This window comes from Plasmodium vivax, chromosome 8 (genome assembly GCF_000002415.2).
Source record: "Plasmodium vivax chromosome 8, whole genome shotgun sequence".
NCBI lineage: Eukaryota > Apicomplexa > Aconoidasida > Haemosporida > Plasmodiidae > Plasmodium > Plasmodium vivax.
In genome coordinates, this window is record NC_009913.1 from 317,043 (window position 1) to 335,878 (window position 18,836).

The following is an 18,836-nucleotide window of genomic DNA, read 5'->3' on the forward strand; positions in this document are numbered from 1 at the left end:
GCACGATGCTACTTGCTCCACCTCTCCAACTGCGCATCGGACGTGTGTGCTAGTACTTACAAAACGGTAAGGGGTTCATGTGAGAAACCTCATTACACACTGCATCTACGTTTGGGAAAGATGAAAGGGTGGCAATTTAAAGGAAAAAAAATGTTGAAATGTGTACCGTGGTGTACTATCCTTTTGAAGCCTCCCTGCTGTGTGCGGCGCAGCAAACTGTCTAGGGTCGCGAAACTATATGGGGGCCACGCCAAGCAGTAGCCCCTTTAGAAAAATGACTATAAAGTAGATCAACGCGGGCAACTTCCAACCCCCGGTTGTAAAAACGTGCGAACGAAGAAATTGCTTTTTATCGTTGCACGAGAAAACCTGCACATGGTATACAACCGTCTGCACCCCGTGAAAGATATTTTCCGTTAAGCGAATTTTATTCTCGGTGCCCCTCAGTTGTGACATTCCCTTTGTTAGGAATTCCACCTTGGGGAGTCCTCTGTCAGCAAAAGGTATATGATTCGAATGTTTTACCAAAATGAGGCAATCCCCATGAGGATTACTAAACGTAAGAAATGCTCCTTTTGCAATTTTTCCGAAAAATGGAAGGCATGGGGAAAGTGAGGGGGAGGACGACCAGCCCATTCCCCCCTTGTGTACTTCCCCCTATGCACACTCCGACTTATCATTGAGTTACGCCTTTTTGACGACTTAGCCATATACGCAGATTGTCACTCTTGGAGGGACATGGGTTGGCTGAACTTTTGTCCCTCCTTCAAATGGGCGTAGCATGTATCTGCGGATAGCAAAATAGGGTTATGCTCATTTGGTGGTTGTTACTCCCAGGCTAGCTTTCTCAATGGGATGCGTCAAATGAGAGCATTTGAACAGTTTGGTTAAATGGGCACGGAGGCTCTCCATCAGATGGAGGGAAGTATAATGCGCACGTGGGTCATCCCAAAGGGCGAGGCAGAATAGCACCTTCGAAAACATCTGACAAATTCGCGCATACACATGCGTGTGCACACAAATGTGTATATGTATATATACATGAGTTCACGCGTGATGGGGTATGGGCCCCACGGAGGGAGGGAAAATCACCCCGCACAAGTTGTATGCCTGAACTGGCACATGCGGGGAGCACTCCCTTAAGCAGTTTTGCTTAACAGGGGGAGAGCTCACTGACGGTTGTGCTGCTAAAATAAGGGAAATCCGTACATGCGTAAGACGTCTGCGTAATTTTCCGCTTGCCGATTAATTTGCCCTCCCTAGGAATGAAAAGGTGGGTTTTTTCCAACTCCTCGGACACTTGAAATGTATGCACGTTTTCATTTTTTTCACTTTTCGCGTTTGTCCCACGCGGCGCATTCGTCCACTTCCCCCATTTTGCGCATTTTTTTCCTCGTTTTTTTCGCTTTTTTTTTCCTGCCCTTTTTGCTTCCGTTTTCCGCGCGCCTCCAATTCCCGTGTGCGCCATGGCGAAAATTACAAAAAGGCGGGAAAAAAAACCGAAAAATAACGAAAAAAAACCGAAAAAATAGCGAAAAAAAAACGGAAAAAAATGAACAATCAGGTGAACAAAAAATGTACAAAACGGGAAAAAAAACAAATGGCAAAATGATGACTCGCGAAGCGTAAAAAAAAGCAAGTAAAAGAAAAATGAATAATATGACGAAGTAGTAAAGCGGCAATTGCAAAGCAGCAAAGTAGCGAATGGCGAAACGGCGAAAAGCGATATATCGAAGCATAGCAAACGCAATCGCAGAATGAAACAAAACAGAAAATGCTTCCGCCCAAGTTCCCCCCATATTTTCTAACCCTTTGAAGACATTGTTTTGTTGTTTTATTTAAACATAAAAGGAAAATAATGGGAAAATGTAACATGAGAACAGCTTGACACTGATGGGAACAATTTTTTTTTTTTTTTACGTTAATTTTTTTTTTAAGTGTATATATAAAAACTGTACGGGCGCAGCTGAACACTCTCGCTTTCACTTTCCCGACCGTACGTATCTCCCCCCCATCTATACACGCAAAAGGCGTGCTCGCTTTTAACCTCCGTCTCACAGTTGTCAGTCCAAAGGGATCGGTCTCGCCTATGTATATCCCCATCGCCTCTTGAGCGCATCACACAGCCACCGCCCCGCGTTACCAAAAGGTAATCCGCAGAAAGTAGCGCGACCGCCGCAGCGAGGCAAACCGCAGAAGGCAAACCGCAGAAGGCACACCGCGTCACAACCCAGCCAGCCCGGATCAATGAGGAAGAAAAACCGAGCCAAGGGAAGAGAATGCGCAAGGAAAGATGACAAAAGCGACGTGTCTGGGCATTACGAAACGAGGGGCTCCCAGGAAATCCCCCAGCCGGATTTCAATTCCAGTATGGTCTACTTAAATATATATGACTTGGATGCCGTTTCCAAGGTTGTCAACACGGTGGCTAGATCGATGGGCGCGGGTAATTTATGCGTGCGTTTTAAGCGGCGCGCAGGGTGATCACCTGCACATGCATATATATGTATATATGTATGTACATGTTTATATATATTTATATGTACACGTGTGTATAGTTCCACCGGTGAAATGCCCCCGATTGTGATGCCTCCCCCCTGACAGGCGCCTTTCACGCCGGCGTAGAAGTCTACGGCTATGAGTACTCATTCGGTTACATAGTAGGTAAGCACAGAGGAAGGCCCCAAAGTTGCAGCGGTGGGGCGGTTCGAAAATGCCCGTCTCCGCATTCGTCCCTTCACCCGTTCACCCGCTCACATTATCATGCATGCTCATACGTGCTCATATCTTCTCCCCCTCCACGATTTACCGCCCCTTCATCCCCCCTGTAGACGGAGAAACGGGGGTGACCAAAACGAGCGCCCGCTATCATCCCTACCACGTGTATCGTGAAAGCATCCCTATGGTAACTTACTATTTTGTTTTCCCCAAACAGTGAAACGTGGCTAATGTGGGGAAAAAATGTCCCCCCTATATTTGGACACCTTCACCATTACGTGCATGTGTTTTTTTTTTTTCCTTGTAGGGGTAAAGCACACTTTGAGAAGGACACTTTAAAGCGTCTCCTCAGGATTTCTTTCTTTTTTTTTTTTTTTTTTTTTTTTTTATCATACCCTTTATTTTGATGTGCACCTCTTCGGATGATCTCACGTCTCTTTTTTTTTTTACCCCCCCTACTTGTAGTAAAACTCCACTGACGAAGGAAGAAGTAGACCTCTTGGTTGAGGTGATGAAGCTGCAGTGGATCGGAGACACCTACGACATATTGTCAAGGTATGGCCGTTCAGGCAGAGAGAAAAAGGCGGCTCGAAAGGGGCAAAGTCCCAGTGGAAGCAAATTGCACTCCAAACGGAGGACCCTTCAGATATGCACATGGTACACACACATGTGTGTTTTCCTACGCACCTGTACACACCCTCACCACACACACGCTCTCTATTCACAGGAACTGCCTTAACTATGCCGACTACTTCTGCAACTTGCTGGGTTAGAACGATGCGAAGCTGCGATGGAGTGATGCGCGAGATTATGCTCGCTTGCTTGAGGTGCATCCCGCTTGTGTTATCACGTCTGTTCCGCACCCCCTATGTGAGATATGTTTACCCCTCTGTGTTTTCTCCCCCTCCAACAACCCCATCTGTGTCCACCCCCCTTCAGATGTCGGCAGCATCCCCGAATGGGTCATGAGTTTACAAAAAAAAGTCACATGGGTAAAGTCAAACATAAATGTCGCGGCGTCAAAGTTGAAGGTAGGAAATTTTTTTTTTTTTGGCACCCCCCCCTGAGGATGCCTCGACTGATTAGCACATACAAATCACAGTAGTGTTGAACAGATCGAGCATGCATACCTATATGTGTATGCCCATTTCTGCACGCGTTTCCCCATATTTCCTTATTCCCCTATTCCCCCCCTAAAAAACAGGAATTAAACAAAGCTGCTGGAATACCAACAGTGATAAACTTCATAAAGAAAAAGTACAACGACAATGGTGAAGACTACGAAGGGTAAAAGAGCATTTGCGCCTTTTTACGCATTTAAATTTTTTTTTGACGCTCTCCACCTGGTGCAAAAAAAAAAAAAAAAAGAAAAACAGATCATTACCCCCGCGCACTGCGACCACCAACACAGCTGCATTGGACCACCACTCCCACTTCTTCTCATTTTAAATCGTTTGTCGCAGATGTAAAGTGATTGTAAAATCGTAGTGTTTAAATTTTAATAAATCTTAGAAAGGAAAAAAAAGGAAAAGGAAAAAAAGGAAAAGAAAAAAAAAAAGGAAAAAAAAATGTTAAACTATGTATTATCATTTTTTTTTTTTTTTTTCCTCGCTTTTTTTTGGTCATTTTTTGCCTATTTTGTTGCCTTATTTTTTTGCCCTATTTTTTCTCCTTCTTTTCTCGCCGCTTTCTCCGCCTCCTTTCCCACTTGTTCTTCCGCGTTTTTTTTCCCAGTCTCATTTGTTTTAATAGTTTTTTTTTTTAAGCCGACGATTTATCGATTCATAGACATGGACGAGTGCGCGCAAATATTCCACGCAAAAGTCACGTGTCCCTCCTTTTTTAAATGTGACCATTTTTGCCATTTTGTGTATCACGCCTTGCGTTACGTTGTGTGTGTGCGTGTTGCGCTTGGGCCCATGTGCCTGCGCGCGCGTCGTGTGTGCGCCGTTGGCCTTTTTTTTCTTTCCGCTCCTTGTGTTCCGCCCAGGCCGGCGCCAAGTGTTGCAGTGAATATTTGCAAATGTAAATATAAATATGTGCATGTAAATATACATATACTGTATACATGTTATATGCGCACGCTTGCACGTGTATGTATATACAGCTATACAGCTGTACAGCTGTGCAGCCTGACAGGTGTATGCCCATGGAACAACGTTTGTGCCCCTCCCAGTCATCCTTTTTTTATGTCATCCTCCTTGTTACGATAGGTAAAAAGAAGGGGAATGTTCATTTTTGCATGCCTTTTGTTTACCCTCCTTTACCATAATTGGAAACTAAAAGGGAAAAATAACAATAAAGCTCTCAAATATGGAAAAGCAAAAGTGACGCGAAAAGTTGGGCGCGGTCTGCCCGCACGGGAGCAGCGCTATATGGTGGCTAAGTACCGCGGGCGGCAAAAATGTTGGTAACAAAACGAACGACAAGTCGGGAGTGCCCCCCGCTTGCTCCAAAGTACCCCCTTTTGAACACCCGCGCAAGGCGAAAAAGGAAAAAAAAAAAAAAAAAAAACGCCCTAAAATTGTACGCTCGCAAAGAAGCATACAAACAAACAAACAAATTGACAAAATAAAAAAGAAGCAAAAGAACGATACACCACTCAGGGGATATTTTCTCCTTTTTTTAACTCCAAACGTAATCTTCAATTTTTCGCCTTTTTTACATCCCGCGTGGTGAACAAAAAAGTATGCCCCCCAAAATGCTTGCATGTTTAAGCATGCATAATAGAGTATAACCCCCTGTTAGGCAGCTTTATTGGAGCCCCTCAGAACCTTTTAATGACAACCAAAGAAAAGCTGTGCCTGCCTCATTGGGAAACGCGGGGCAGCACATACCTACTCTTGCAAGTAGTTCCCCAAGTTTGCTCCACTTCTTAATTATTTCTGGTGATGCACGCAAGTTGAAAACACCTAAACTGTTAATTGACCCTCCACAAGCAGCCGCGAAAAGGGAAGCACATCCCAGTATGTAGAGCTGCCTCCCAATCACGTACGCCAAATTTTTTAGCTTATCCCAAAATGGCGCTCTTCCATTTTGTTAACTGTTCCCTGACGGCCTTCACACCCTACTACATAATCTATGACGGATTTAAATTGTAATGACACCATATAGACATGAAAGATTTAAAAAAAAAAAAAGTCCCCCTGATTAACGAATGACGTGCAGCAGCACTTTAGCAACGTGAGAAGTAGACCCCAAATGGGGCATCATTCGAATGTATTCTTTTTCGCGCTTTTCTCCAAATTAGCACATGTATTTTTATTTTATTTTTTTTTTTTTTTTTTTTCCTTCCCCTTTTTAATAGGTCAAAGAATGCCGGATCGACAAAGCTGTTTTTCCTCGTGTGTTTTTACTACATCGTCTCTCAAATTTTGAAGGTTACATTGGAGGAGGATTCTCCAAACAGTGAAAGCACAAAAGAACCGCTTATTGCCCCCACTTGAGCGTATGTAATTACCTGGGTGCCACCACCACTTGTAACGCTTCCCCCCTTTGGCCCCTTCTTGCAGCTGTTCACCCTGGCGTTCTTCTCGATAGGCCTCCTGCAGAACATGAACCTTTTCAACGTACGTTTGGCAGGCTAGGCCTCCCACAAAGGGGGTGGACACGCAGAAGTGCACAAGTGCACACCTGCCCCTGCTGACTACCCCTGCACGACTACCTTTACGTGACTCCCTTTACATGATTGCATATTTACTTGCCTATGGGAACTCCCTTTTGTTTGCGCCGCCCCGCTTCAGATAATCTTCCAAGAGTGCGCCAACTTCATAGACCTCGCTGGGCTCTACTACATCTTGTCCCATAAGTAAGCACAAGGAGAATAAAAATGAACTCATGAAGATGGTTGCGAGTGTATATTTGTGTGGCATGCCTGTACAGGGGCTTCCTCTCCATTGATTGCCTTCTTTTGCTTTCACTCCCCTCTTTTCATGCGCTCTACCCCCTACATCCACGTGCAGGCACACCAACACGATCAACCTGAAGGAGAGAATACTATCCGTGGGCCTCAGCTGGGGATTCTACGAATCCGTGGCCACCAATTTTTTCCCCTTTTTCATTGGTAATATGAGTAGCTCTATATAGGAAGTGCAATTTGTGGGGGGAGGTCTCCCCTCATGCTCATCAGAACTAACCCCAATTTTTTGTAATCCTTTTTTTTCTCCTCCATGCAGGGGGAAGATCGATGGACTTTTCGCTGAAGCATATCTACCGCTCCATATCGGCCAACACCTTCATGGTTAAATTGCACCGCCACTTTAGTCGCGCAAGTGCACATTGTGCATGACAGCTCATTTGGTACGCTAACCTGCTATGCCAGTGCCCTGACCAACTTCTCCTCCCTTTTCCCCCATTTCAGTTTTCGAACCTGTCCAAAACGTGCCTCCTTTTCATGTGGACAAGGAACACCCAAAGCAGGAAGAAAATCAACGCGGTGAATTTCCTTTTGCTTTACTTCACCTTCATTTTGCCCCTCGTGAATAAGTAAGCCGCGGTAGGAAAAGGAAAGAAAAACGCACCCACGCATGCGCAGGCATGTGCATACATAGGCATGTACATACATGCGTACATACATACGTACATGCATTTATACCCCCACGTGTGCCGCGCCCCCCCACAGAATCATTCTCATACAGGAGGAATCATTCAATAAGGGGATTATCATTCACCTCCTCGTCCTCCTAGTGTGCACGTTCGTCCTCTCCTTTGCCACGAAATGCATTTTCAACTCCAAGTCGAACGCTAACGTAGAGTTATATAAAGAATCGCACACACGAAGTTACGAAAAGAATGATAGTAATGATGATGACGGGGATGGCGAAATGAATAAAGATCAGAAGAAAAAAAAAAAAAAAAAAAAAAAATGATTTTCTAACAAATGAGGGAACATGAATGGTTATGTGGGAACATCAGATGAGAAGGATAAGTCGGCCCCCCGTCCCCTATTCGTATTTGTTTCTGCTTTTGCAGAGGTGGTGGTTCGTCCGTGGAGCTAACTGAGCGCGGTGGGGCGTGTGCATCCACATATTAGGACATTCCTCTGTGTTTTTACCCTCTTCGTGTTTACCCTTTGTGTATCCCCCTTGCGTTGTGCCGACTGGGGGAGACGCCGCCCCTAAACGCAGGGACGCTCCTTCGGAGTGCCTTCCACACATTCATTTATTTTTATTCGTTTGCGTGTCCTTGCAATTTTGTTTTGTTATGAGCGAGTAGTCCCCATGGTTGCATATGATGTATTCAGTTTCTTTTTTCGTTCGAATTCGTAAGTTACTGTTGAATTCGTTCTGGGGAGAGGTGCACAGGGAGGGGACGTGGCGGCATCTCAGATGGGTGGCGTGCACTTGGACACTCAACTGAGGATGCGTAGATGCACCAACACCACCCAGGGTTCCCGTGTGCACCGCGCGAGGTTCACACACTCTGTTCGTAACGCTCATCAAGTTAACGATGCATTATGGGTCTTGTTTTTTACCCCCCTATTTTGCCTTTTTGCAGCTTTTTTTTTTTTTCTTTTTTTTTCTCCTTTTTTACCTCTTGAGGAAGCAATTCCTTAACGCATCTTTTTGTTTTTGTTAGCAAGTCTCTACAATTAGAAAGAAAGAAAAAAAAAAAGATGTAAAGGCAGGAAAAGGAATGTGCAGCGCGAGCAGCTTGGCACACTTTCGACACTCTCCTGGCATCTCTTCAGTAAAAAAAACAAAAAAAAGATAATATGAGATAACGTAGGATAACGTAAGATAAGGTGAGGGTTACGAGAACAGGGAGGCCTGCTTAACTGCGTGTTCGTAGCTCACGTCTTCGTTGTATTTTAGCGGGATGCCTTAGCAAGTGGTACGGGGGAAGGGGCGAAAATGGCAGATGTTTCCTTATAAGGTGGCTACACATAATTGCGCAGGTTAATTGCATTGGAGGTGAGAGGGGGAAGGTGATACTCCGGATGTGCAACGTAAGTGGGGGGTGCTTATGCTGCTATGCTATTTCTTCTGATCGTACGTTAGCCACTTCTTTCTTATGGCGGCACTTGTGGGAGTTTTCTCCCCCTCCAGTTAGCCCCTCAATCATGCGGCGTTCTCTTTTTTTTTTTTCCCCTTTCCCAATAGAGGTTACACTAAGGTGAATACCACTTGCGCGTAACGTTCGACGCGGTCTACATTTTATGTGCCACCCCATCATACGCAGACCGCCTGCCCGGAGACAACGTTGGGATATACTGATATGATGGCAAGCTCACCTCCTCACCTCCCCCCCTCCTCGCTCACTCTCTCTTACCGTCAGAATTGATCAGGACGTAAGACTCTATGGACGAGTTGCTGTTCATCCAGGCGTTTAGCGATTCACTTATTTCGCTCGCTGAGCCAGCCATTGTGTCTCCTCCGTCTACTTTTTCTCCTTTTTTTTTGTCTCGTTAAGGTTATTCAAAAAGGGTTATACGAAATATCGGTATGGTAACCACCGGTTGGAGTTAGCGCAAAGGCAAATTCAAAAGGTGCCAAGGAACACAAACTGAACCCCACGAACGCGTTCGCAACGGGCCTATGCACGTGATTGCAAAAGGGGTATTTCTATGCGCGTGTGCAGGTACATATAATGCGCAGCCTGTGCGTCCACCAACGAGCATAACCTTGTAGGAGAAAAAAATTACGTGCAACAAATACTACTGCCAGGGGAAACATACAGCTTGCGTTATTTAAAAAGAGAAGAAAAAAAAAAAAAAAAAAAATTAAGATGATAACATACCACATGTGTGCAAGCACAGATACGTACACGTGTAGGTGCGCTTGCCAAAAGGGTGGGAGATACACATCTCCGCAGAGGTAACATGTGGACATACGTTCGACAAAAAAAGGGAAGAAGGATATGCAGAGGGGGGATAGCGCACGTCCCCGAAACTGCAAACGAAGGTGCGAAGGGGGACGCAAAAAAAAAAAAAAAAAACAAGCGGAAGTAGACAATTTTGATAATGAAAAAAAAGCACACACAAGTGCACACAAAAAAAGGACCCTCCCCCCATATATACATACATATACATATATATATGTGTGTGCCTCTCTTGCGCTGCTCTCCCGCGGGAAACGCAACTGATGGGATAAAAATTCGTTTTATCATCACGAACAGTGGGAGTACATTAACTACTAACAAGTCAGCGTCCAGCATGCACCTTTCAGCGACCGTTGGGGACGTGTCGGCACATTTGAGCGTGGGTCCCCCGAAGATTTATAAGCCTTACTTAGTATTGCCGCTAATTTGCTCGGCTTCTCCTCTTTTCACCCCAAAAAAAAATAAAATTATCTAACGGATGAGTGAAAACGAATTAGAAGCTGCTTCCCCACCGCTCTCACTCCGCCTTCCCTTCCTCCCTTTTAAAATTAACCTTCCTGGTGCCCTCCACTGAACCTGATTCTTCCTCCGTGGCTTCCTCTGTCACTTCCTCGGACTCCTCCTCAGACTCTTCCTCAGACTCTTCCTCAGAATCCTCCCCTGACTCCTCCTCCGACTCTTCCTCGGACTCTTCGTCCGATTTCTTCTTCGATTCGTCCTTTTGTGGGGTGTCCTTTTTGTTGGGGGCTCCCCTTTCCGAGGCCTTGGATCCACGCTTGGCCAGCTCCGCCGAATCGCTAGACTGCCCCTTATTGCCTTTGCTTCCATGTGACTCGCTGCTCGTGTCCTCACTTGAGCTCTCCGATTTGGAGTCCTTCTCCTTGCTGTCATCTGACTCGCTCTCGTCTGAGCTGTCACTTTCTGCGTCGTATTTCTGCGGGTTCTGCGCAAAAGGGGAGTAGGAAAAAATGGGAAAAAAAACTCAAATGGGGAAGGCGTCCCAAAATGGAGACAGAATGACATATGCACGCAGGCGATACCGGTTGGAACAACCACGCCGCTCAGCAAGCCGCTAAACACGGCGCTAACCACGCTTCTTCCACTCACCGTCAAAATGTCGGGGGCCTCAATTATCATCTGCAGGCACCTATTCGCCAAGGGAATGCACTGCGAAAAAACGGCGTTCGGAACCCTGGGTCTGAAGAAGGTGGGCGCAAAGATTTTAGCCAGCGTTTCCACCGTCATGTTATTCTCACTCGAATACGTCGATACAGTTTTAAAAAACTTCAAAAGACAAACTAGACACTCCTTAACACCCGGCTCAAGATTATCATACAGTTTAAATAAAACACTCCTAATCGCCTTATCCGAAGCTGAAACTGTTTTTAAATGATACAATTTGGTGAAGGCATCTTTCCCTAACAACCCATTTTTCTGTGTATCTAAAAAAAGCTTAAATGAACATACTAGGGATGGAATATTGTTAAAATCGGTCGTCGGTTCGCCATACTCTATGTCTCCAATTATCCCATACAGTGTATTCGCATCTGCTTGTAAGTAGAAGAGATCTTTCGTATTAACAATTTCAGGCTTTAATAAATGGGTTAAGAAATCCACAAGGATGGAAGGGACGTGTTTATATTCCATGTAGGGTGTTCCAAATCGTTGGCATAAAATCTCTAAGTCTGCTCCGAAAACGGAAACTGTCTTTCCTCCTAATAGCACTTCTTCATTTCTCTGAACTATGTATGGGAAGCATCTCAAATAATATGTTGGGTTGATATTTAATTTTAAAAATAAATCTTCTAGCTTTTCTATGTATTCTACTTTCTTCCAGAATTTAGCTGACACGAATGGAGTCACAATGGTGAGCATCGTTTTGGACATAAATCCGCTGTGCACCAGGTACAGTTTTTTCAGATTCTTTTTGTATTTCCTCGGAAGCGTGTCGTACCCTGCGCGGGAAGGGGGATGGAAGAATAAAATGATTGAATGGGCATCTTACCAGGAGCCTTTTTTTTTACGCGTGGGAAAATGACCAACATGGAATGTCTGCACTTTTCGCGCCATCCCAATTGGTCAGTTCCCTTTGCCTCTTTTTTTTTTCCCCCTCCTTACACTGCTTCGCGTACGCGTACACCGCGTCGGTCAGCCAACTCGTGTGCGTTTCGCACAGAATCAGCACGTAGTTCTCCTTCACGATGGGGTCCAGCGTCAGGATGGCGTATCTCCTGCAGGGGGAGAAGTGGCAATATCCAGAAAAGGGGAAAAATAAATAAAAAATAAGCAAACAAATGAAGTAAAAAATAAATAAAACAAAGTTGCATCATCGCCACCAGCAGGGCACTCTAACTTCCACTGCCGCAACTCACGCAAATAAACAGCGCCAGTAGGCGATCCACTTACAGCGTCTTCTCAGGGTCCGCACCGGACGAAACGATAAAACACGGAATCAGCAAAACGATGTGTGAGCCGTACCCATCCTTCCCAATCACCTTCAGCAAGTCGGTCTTGTACAACCTGCTCAAAAGAAGAGTCGTTCGTGTGAACATGCGACAGAGCAAAAGCGCACACACGGATGTGAACACTCGCGTTACGTACTCCGTACTCATGAATAATGCGCAATTCTTTTGCACACTGTCTGACTAAGTTTGTAAAAAAAAAAAAAAATAGCATAGTGCTCATTTGTAGGGACATGCATCCATTGCACATACTTACTCGTCAAAATTTTCCGTGTACGACTTTTTCAGCAATTTTTCGTATTCCACCAGAATTTCCTGCGGTACTTCGGCATCCGAGTCCAGCATTTTTTCTTCTCGCGAGTTGTTGCAAGTCGAATTTAAGGCGAGCGTCAGGTAAAAAACGGCCCAAAAAAAGTGGAATAAGCAAGCGCATAAAGCTAAGACGCGTTCATGCTGCGATGGTAAGCGGCGCCATTCATGCTGCGATTATAAGCGGCGTCATTCATGCTGCGATGATAAGCGGCGCCATTCATGCTGTTCTCATAAGCGATGTCATTCACGCGGCATTCACAATATTTACGATCAAATTTAACAAATTTTGTAACACTTTACTGACGTGATGGCGTGTCTTTTTTTTTTTCTCTCTCTTAACAAAATGCGAGTTTTGCTTTTTACTCCGATGAGGGTGACGAGCTTTCCGTTTGGTCCTGTTCTGTAACAGTTTTATGTTATTGCGCTATATTTTTTCTTCCTCCGCTTACGTAATTTAAAAAATAAAATATAACATGAACACCATTAATTGGACAAAAAAAAAAAAAAAAAAATCGATTAATTTTGAGATAAACAATTAACAGATTGTACGCAAAAAAAAAGAAAAAAGAAAAAAAGAAATACATTTGCAAATTTTCAGTCCTTTCTTCCTTTTTGCAACTTTTTGTATCTTATTAAAATGAACAGGGATTAAATGCGCAATTTTTTTTTTGGGGGGGGGAATGGTTTGAGGGATTAAGTGCAAGTTAATACCTGCTTGATCGCTTACCTGCTTGAACTTTGCCTCACGCCCCTTTTATGAAGAGCTCACAAAATGTACGAACAGATGCATATTCGCTTAAGCGCACATGTACACATGCGTGTAATTTGTGAATGTTTGCTTCGTTGGATAAATTAATAAAAACGGCAACGCGTACCACTCAAGGAATTTTTTTTTTTTTTTTTTTTTTTCTCGTCGTTCCCCGCATTGCTTGACTCATCGTGTAATATCCCTTTCCGCAAAGCTGTTGAGCAAGCTTATAACAATGTTTCAAAAATAGGACTCTTTTTGTTATCGAAGTTGACGTCTATATCGACATTGCGCGGATTAAGCGAGCACTCATTTGTTTATCATTTCACCCGTTCGTCATTTTATTTTTTCGAACTTTTTTTTTACATTAGCAATGTGATCGCCCCACTATTTTGACATTCGCGTGAAGTGTAAAATCATGTACATGGCGAGGTGTTTACCTGTGCTACTAGCCTTTTTTGAGACTTTGGCAAAGTTATACGCCTCTCCGGAAGGGAAAGGTGAATAAAGAAGTGATGGAGTGGTGACTTTCCCTGGAGAGTAAACAAAACGAACGATGTGTGCCTCTTTACAAGGGAGCACATATTTGTACGCGTACAATATGCACATTTTCTGCCCACGTACCCCCTATACCGTTTGCCCGCATGCTTTCGAGAAAGACTTGCACGGTTGCACATATGGTGAAAGGAAGCAGGGAATTTTCCTTTTTTACGTACACCAAATGTAGGATTTACGATAAGATTAAAAAGAGAAGAAAGTTCATCCAAGCGGTTTTGCTGCGAACACGCGTCCAGCTAAATTGACGTTACGTGTTACATTCGGTTTTTTTTTTTTCTTTTTCATTTGGCACATTTGTATGAACGAGTCATAAAAAAAGGTGTTTTTTTTTTTTTTTTTTCCGTGCATAAGGCAAACCTGTGTGGCGATTTACATGAACTGTTCAGCCAAAAATACCAAAAAGGGTACATAAATGTACTGTGTTGCACACACACAGACATTCGCGTGTTTTTTGCGCGAAGCGTTCTTGTTCATCTTTGCCATGCAAATGGTTATATTTTACGTGTAGAAAATAGTTCTCCAGAGATGGAAAGCAACGCGTAATCTTGGACAGTATGTGGGAGAAAAGGAATGAACTATTCGGCATATTCACTTCATAGTGTGTGTGCATGTACGCACGTACGGCGCGCTGCGCGTACGGATATCCATATGTATATCCCAACTTTGCTACAGCCGTATGCGTACAGTTTTATTTCTTCATTTTATGCCGCGACATATGTGTGCACGTTATCCGTGGTGAAGGAAAAATGTACTTAGTTGTAGAGTCTCAGCAGAGGGAAGAATACCAGCGAAAAATGAACAAACTGGGAATGGCCTGAAAAATCATGCCTTCACCCAAATGGCATAGAACAAAATCGTTTCAGCCATTTTAGACAATTTTTTAAAATTCTCCCCATGGATGCTACTTCGTTCCTATGTATATTCTCTTTTCTACTGCATTTGCATATTTTTTCCTACATGTAGAGGAAATATTCCCCAAAATGGAAAATCGCACGGCGTCATTTACACTCAGTTGCTGCAAAAGCGACTTTTGCTGTTACAATCGCCTAAAAGGAAAATTAAAAAAAGTGTGTCACATGTAAAGTAAAATTATTAAAAATGTAGCAAGAAATTTCCGATTTTTTATTGTACATTGTTATTATGCATTTTCGCTTTTTTTTCCTTTCTTTTTGCAACGTAAATGTTGTAGGCAACCGGTGCGTGCAGTTGTAAACGGCGTGATTTTTAAAACAGAACTACACATTTCACTTTCTGAATTTTTTTCCTTTTTCACCGCGGACTTTGTTATTTCATGCAAAAAAGGAATTTTTAAAAATGTTTTCAAGTACGCATAGAAAGGAAAATTCTGGGGATAACGAAAAAAGAAAAACGAAAAGGTAAAGGAAAAGGAAAAAGAAAAATTAAAGTAAAGGCAAAAGTAAAAATGAAAGTGAACAAAATGTACAAAATTAGCAGACAAATTGCCCAAAACGATATCGAAATTTTACACACAAATATTTTGTACTGTCGGTAGACTCCACAGAAATTTTTTCCAAAACGTTGTTTTGTTTTTTGTCTAATTTTAAATATTTTTTCCTTCTCTATCATATTGTTTATTTTTTATTTTTTTCTGAATTATTATGAACATACATTTTTTGCGTACATTCTTAGTATTTTTTAGTATATCTGTTTTAAGTTTTATTCACTGCTTTTGTTTTAGACTTTGTGGCCGTTCGAATAAGGCAAACGGTGAAAAAAGCGTGGAAAAATAGGGCCAAATAAAGGAAAACTGAAAAATGCCCCCTTAAATCCACCACCCCGTTGCTCCCCCTCAGTTTTTAAAATAAGATATAAATTTCTACATCCATTTGGCGTTCTTTTTTTTTTCTTTCACTTTTCCTATTTCGTCACTTTTGCGTAGACAATTATATTTTATGTTACCTCATTTCATTTTTGCTTCTTCACGTTATTTTCTTGCGCCCCAAAAGGCGACGACGTTTTTCAATTTGCACACTGAACTTGTCTACATCGCAATAGCGGGCGATTAAGAAAAAAGGGGGAAAATACAGAACATATTGCAAAAAGGACGCCCAGACAACGGCGCAAATAACTTCCACAAGGTGCAAAATTATAAAGTATAAAATAAAGTGAAAGCCATTAGTGCTCCGTTTGGACCGAAGTACCCCCCTTGTGACTTTCTCGTTCGTATTTTATTTCTTTTTTTTCCTAAATTGGCGGCGAAATAGGTGGCTTCCTAAACGCTGGAACAACATTGATGATGCCACTGGCGTGACGCTTCGAAGAATGTGCAGTTGTACTTGTACGCGCGCAGCAAGCGAAGACTCCCCCAGAAAAAGCACCTACTTTTTGTCTACATAGAAAGGCAAAAAAAAAGAAAATAAAAAAGGAGCAAAATAGAAGACGAATTTTTTGGCAAAAAAAAAGGAGTCACTCTGCAGTTTAGGCAAAACTGAATTTTTTTTTTTCAACTCTTTGTCGAAATGGTGATACGCAAGTAAGAGGCCAGCTTTACTCACAAGCGCACTCGAAAAACGTCCACCTGTGCGCTCTTACCTGCACCCATATTTCTGAACGTACCGACGTGGGAATGCTCGCAAAAGTGACCCTCTTAAAAATCGTCACGTTCAACACACTTCGAGATTTAGCTCCAATATAGTACCCGTCTACTACACAGAGGGGGTAAAATTCCGCAGAGAACATTCAAAAGGAAGACATGAAAATTAAAAAATGGAAAGTTGCAGAAGGGGAGAAAGCAAACACATGCATTTCCTGAGTAATGTCAATTCGAAAAAAAAATTAAATATCGTAGAAAAAAAAAGTATACTAGAAAAAGTCCACATACTTCCCATAAAAAGAAAAGTGGAAAATGCAGATCCGCTGTATAGAGAACTACAGTTGATGATAAATGATAAGTGCGTCCTGTATGAGGGCTTCATAATTGCCGCAAATGGAGAAAAAGAAAAGGTCCCTGGGGGGGGAAACACACGGAAAGGTATGAAGGAAGACCTAACAAATGACAAGGCGGAAGGGGCTACTAAAAGTGAAAACCACATAACAGGAACAAACCTGCTCGAAAAATTAAGCAGCGACAAAGAGGGAACTTGCCCAAATGGAGACCCCTGGGAAGTTGCGCATAGGAAGGAATCGAACAGTTACGCAGAAAAACAAAATTCGAGTGAAAAGGACAGGAAAAACACACCCAGTAATGACCACATTTGCTTGCATGAAAAACGCAATAAAGACAAATTAGCAGACGAAACTTCCCATTTTAAAGAAAACACAGACTACTACGTTGTTGTGAATTGCATCCCTTCCAAGGGAATCCTCACGCGGGACACCCTAATTTACACGGATGGAAAATACGTGGACAATTTAAAAAAAATTCATCTCATAATAATACGAGATAAATACTATAAAAAATATGAAAAAAAATTGAAAAAAAAATTTTTTTCTTTAAAAAAATATATACTTAAAAAAGGCAATCAATTTTTTAATGAAGCCATGTCCCTCATTCCGTTTTCCTTTGACCACTTTTCGAGCAAGTGCAGTTCAGAAAGGGGCAAGAACAACAGCACCTTCGGAGTAAAGCACGGGGATACTGTCACGCCGCGCTCTTCCACCATGAGGAGAAGAAGCCTCGTCTTGGAAAAAATCCTTCTAACCTGTCTGCACCCCTATTTCAAGAAAAACAGGACTAAGCTATTTTACTCCGGCAAGCTGCTCCTTATAAATAATTTTTCTTTCCTCGTCGTGAAGATAGATGCTGACGTGAACGTGGGCTTCGTGGACAACTCTACGGTTAGGAATGCGGGCGGCGCCTCGGCGATGTGTGTATTTACCTATGCATGTGTGTGCGTATGTTTATGTATATGTCCATTTGTGCACAGTTGGGTGTCCCCCACGGATGATGGCGCTTCTTTTTCGCGCCGCTTCCTGGGCAGTCCACATTTTCGGCATGGCCCCACAAATTACTCTCACCGATGCCCCCTCCCCCCCGCAGGAGATCTGCCTGAACGCAGACGCGTACGACCCGTTTAGGAACGTGCACATCGTGCCCCTGTACGACACGCTGCCGACGACCTACAACTATAACATCTTCGCAGACTACATCAAGCCGTATATAGAGAGGCACTACTTAAGTTTGTTTTCCATGCACGACACCTTTTTTTACAAAGGGGTGCAATTTAAAATTATGGGGATCGACCCAATGAATATCAAATCTGGAAGAGGAAGAATTACCTGCAACACGTTTATATACACGGAGGGGGCAATCAAGCCAACCTTCTTCGACGTTATTTCGAATGAATCTATAAACTACATTCAGTGCTTACCAGTAGAATACAAGCCATATGCCGTTTTGAACATTTTGCAACAGTTAGATGCAGACTCTTTGTTACGGCTCTTCCCGTCGACTAACGCGAACTTGCAGGAGAGCGCCCTCAACGAGCAGCGCATTCTCAGCCACTTGGATAAATACAAGTACGTGTATAAGAACCACACACTGGAGGAGGGTCAGGGTGGGAAGATGCTGCTAGACGTAGATGCGGGGGAACACATAGATGCGGAAAAGCACATAGATGCGGAAAAGCACATAGATGCAGCAAATAAGAGTGACAACTTTGCGTATGAACAGTGTGCCGTTTGCTTCGAACATTTTCAGGACTACGACAAGTGTATTAAGTTGGCTTGTCTGCACACCTACCACTGGAAGTGCGTCAAGAGCTGGTTTCGGTTTAACCTCACTTGTCCCTGTTGCCGCCGCGAATTGACCATTTAGGGTGATCAGCACACACCTCGGGGGATGCGCTCCCCTAGACGCCCTCACAAGGGTATGCTGCACAAAATGGCCATTATAATTTTTTTTTTTTTTTTTTTTTTTTTTTCCAAAAATGATGACACCGCATGGGATGGATTTTCTTCCCATCGGTACGGCCGCATGAAGAACCTCTCAACGGGTTAATATCGCGGTGCACGGGCGAACCAACGTGGGCGTGTGTGTGGTGGTTCTTCCCCGTGTGCAGCCTGGCCGATCAGATTATCACAACTATGTTGAAGAAAAAAATGCAAAAGGGAGGCTACACCAGGTGTGGAATGGTTTGCCATTCCGCGGCAGAACAAACATCACAAAAACGAGAAAAAAACAAAGTAGGGACAATCGGGCGAACCGGGAACGGCTCATCTGTGACCCCCAAGTTGGTTCTCCATAAAAAGCGTCACAT

The 18,836-nt window shown here is 43.4% G+C and overlaps 5 protein-coding genes across 5 annotated transcripts, besides 20 other annotated features; 3 read left to right on the top strand and 2 right to left on the bottom strand.

The window, feature by feature from the left end:
• The first annotated feature begins 185 nt into the window (after positions 1-185).
• Positions 186-206: a microsatellite.
• Positions 207-524: 318 nt separating this feature from the next.
• Positions 525-554: a microsatellite.
• A 1,693-nt stretch (positions 555-2,247) lies between these two features.
• PVX_094540 (hypothetical protein, conserved) lies at positions 2,248-4,009 on the top strand (the record flags this gene model as incomplete). The annotated part of the gene is made up of 7 exons (XM_001614326.1): positions 2,248-2,446; positions 2,605-2,664; positions 2,832-2,883; positions 3,184-3,273; positions 3,446-3,486; positions 3,658-3,749; positions 3,923-4,009. 7 exons carry the CDS (start codon positions 2,248-2,250, stop codon positions 4,007-4,009), a joined length of 621 nt encoding a protein of 206 aa, XP_001614376.1.
• Positions 3,141-3,168: a microsatellite.
• Positions 4,010-5,248: 1,239 nt separating the features above from the next.
• PVX_094545 (hypothetical protein, conserved) lies at positions 5,249-7,586 on the top strand (the record flags this gene model as incomplete). The annotated part of the gene is made up of 8 exons (XM_001614327.1): positions 5,249-5,815; positions 6,026-6,098; positions 6,231-6,287; positions 6,462-6,526; positions 6,681-6,781; positions 6,894-6,958; positions 7,079-7,203; positions 7,340-7,586. The coding sequence occupies exons 1-8, from the start codon at positions 5,739-5,741 to the stop codon at positions 7,584-7,586; spliced, it is 810 nt and encodes a 269-aa protein (XP_001614377.1). The 5' UTR covers positions 5,249-5,738.
• Positions 5,583-5,620: a microsatellite.
• Positions 5,620-5,639: a microsatellite.
• Positions 7,290-7,323: a microsatellite.
• Positions 7,508-7,529: a microsatellite.
• An 89-nt stretch (positions 7,587-7,675) lies between the features above and the next one.
• Positions 7,676-9,407, bottom strand: PVX_094550 (dynein light chain 2B, cytoplasmic, putative). The gene is made up of 4 exons (XM_001614328.1): positions 8,989-9,407; positions 8,473-8,539; positions 8,251-8,302; positions 7,676-8,003 (listed from the first exon to the last, which is right to left on the bottom strand). Exons 1-4 carry the CDS (start codon positions 9,080-9,082, stop codon positions 7,875-7,877), a joined length of 342 nt encoding a protein of 113 aa, XP_001614378.1. The 5' UTR covers positions 9,083-9,407; the 3' UTR covers positions 7,676-7,874.
• Positions 7,695-7,760: a microsatellite.
• Positions 7,949-8,026: a microsatellite.
• Positions 9,408-10,054: 647 nt separating the features above from the next.
• On the bottom strand, positions 10,055-12,344 carry PVX_094555 (Rho-GTPase-activating protein 1, putative; the record flags this gene model as incomplete). The annotated part of the gene is made up of 5 exons (XM_001614329.1): positions 10,055-10,480; positions 10,645-11,492; positions 11,656-11,768; positions 11,944-12,057; positions 12,256-12,344. 5 exons carry the CDS (start codon positions 12,342-12,344, stop codon positions 10,055-10,057), a joined length of 1,590 nt encoding a protein of 529 aa, XP_001614379.1.
• Positions 10,782-10,933: a microsatellite.
• Positions 10,976-11,002: a microsatellite.
• A 1,418-nt stretch (positions 12,345-13,762) lies between the features above and the next one.
• Positions 13,763-13,814: a microsatellite.
• A 522-nt stretch (positions 13,815-14,336) lies between these two features.
• Positions 14,337-14,370: a microsatellite.
• Positions 14,371-15,332: 962 nt separating this feature from the next.
• Positions 15,333-15,355: a microsatellite.
• A 653-nt stretch (positions 15,356-16,008) lies between these two features.
• Positions 16,009-16,088: a microsatellite.
• A 244-nt stretch (positions 16,089-16,332) lies between these two features.
• PVX_094560 (hypothetical protein, conserved) lies at positions 16,333-18,394 on the top strand (the record flags this gene model as incomplete). Its single annotated transcript, XM_001614330.1, has 2 exons — positions 16,333-17,415; positions 17,618-18,394. Exons 1-2 carry the CDS (start codon positions 16,345-16,347, stop codon positions 18,392-18,394), a joined length of 1,848 nt encoding a protein of 615 aa, XP_001614380.1. The 5' UTR covers positions 16,333-16,344.
• Positions 16,470-16,496: a microsatellite.
• Positions 16,518-16,576: a microsatellite.
• Positions 17,241-17,271: a microsatellite.
• Positions 18,395-18,523: 129 nt separating the features above from the next.
• Positions 18,524-18,570: a microsatellite.
• A 250-nt stretch (positions 18,571-18,820) lies between these two features.
• Positions 18,821-18,836: part of a microsatellite that runs on past the window's edge.

What these genes read in the sequence shown, in the direction of transcription:
- PVX_094550 (XM_001614328.1), bottom strand. Translation starts at nt 9,082, where the DNA reads ATGGCTGGCTCAGCGAGCGAAATAAGTGAATCGCTAAACGCCTGGATG. An exon ending in AAGCAGGCCTCCCTGTTCTC is followed by an intron (nt 8,303 to 8,472) that starts GTAACCCTCACC and finishes TTCTAATTGTAG; the next exon opens with AGACTTGCTAACAAAAACAA. An exon ending in AGGAATTGCTTCCTCAAGAG is followed by an intron (nt 8,004 to 8,250) that starts GTAAAAAAGGAG and finishes ACCTCTCCCCAG; the next exon opens with AACGAATTCAACAGTAACTT.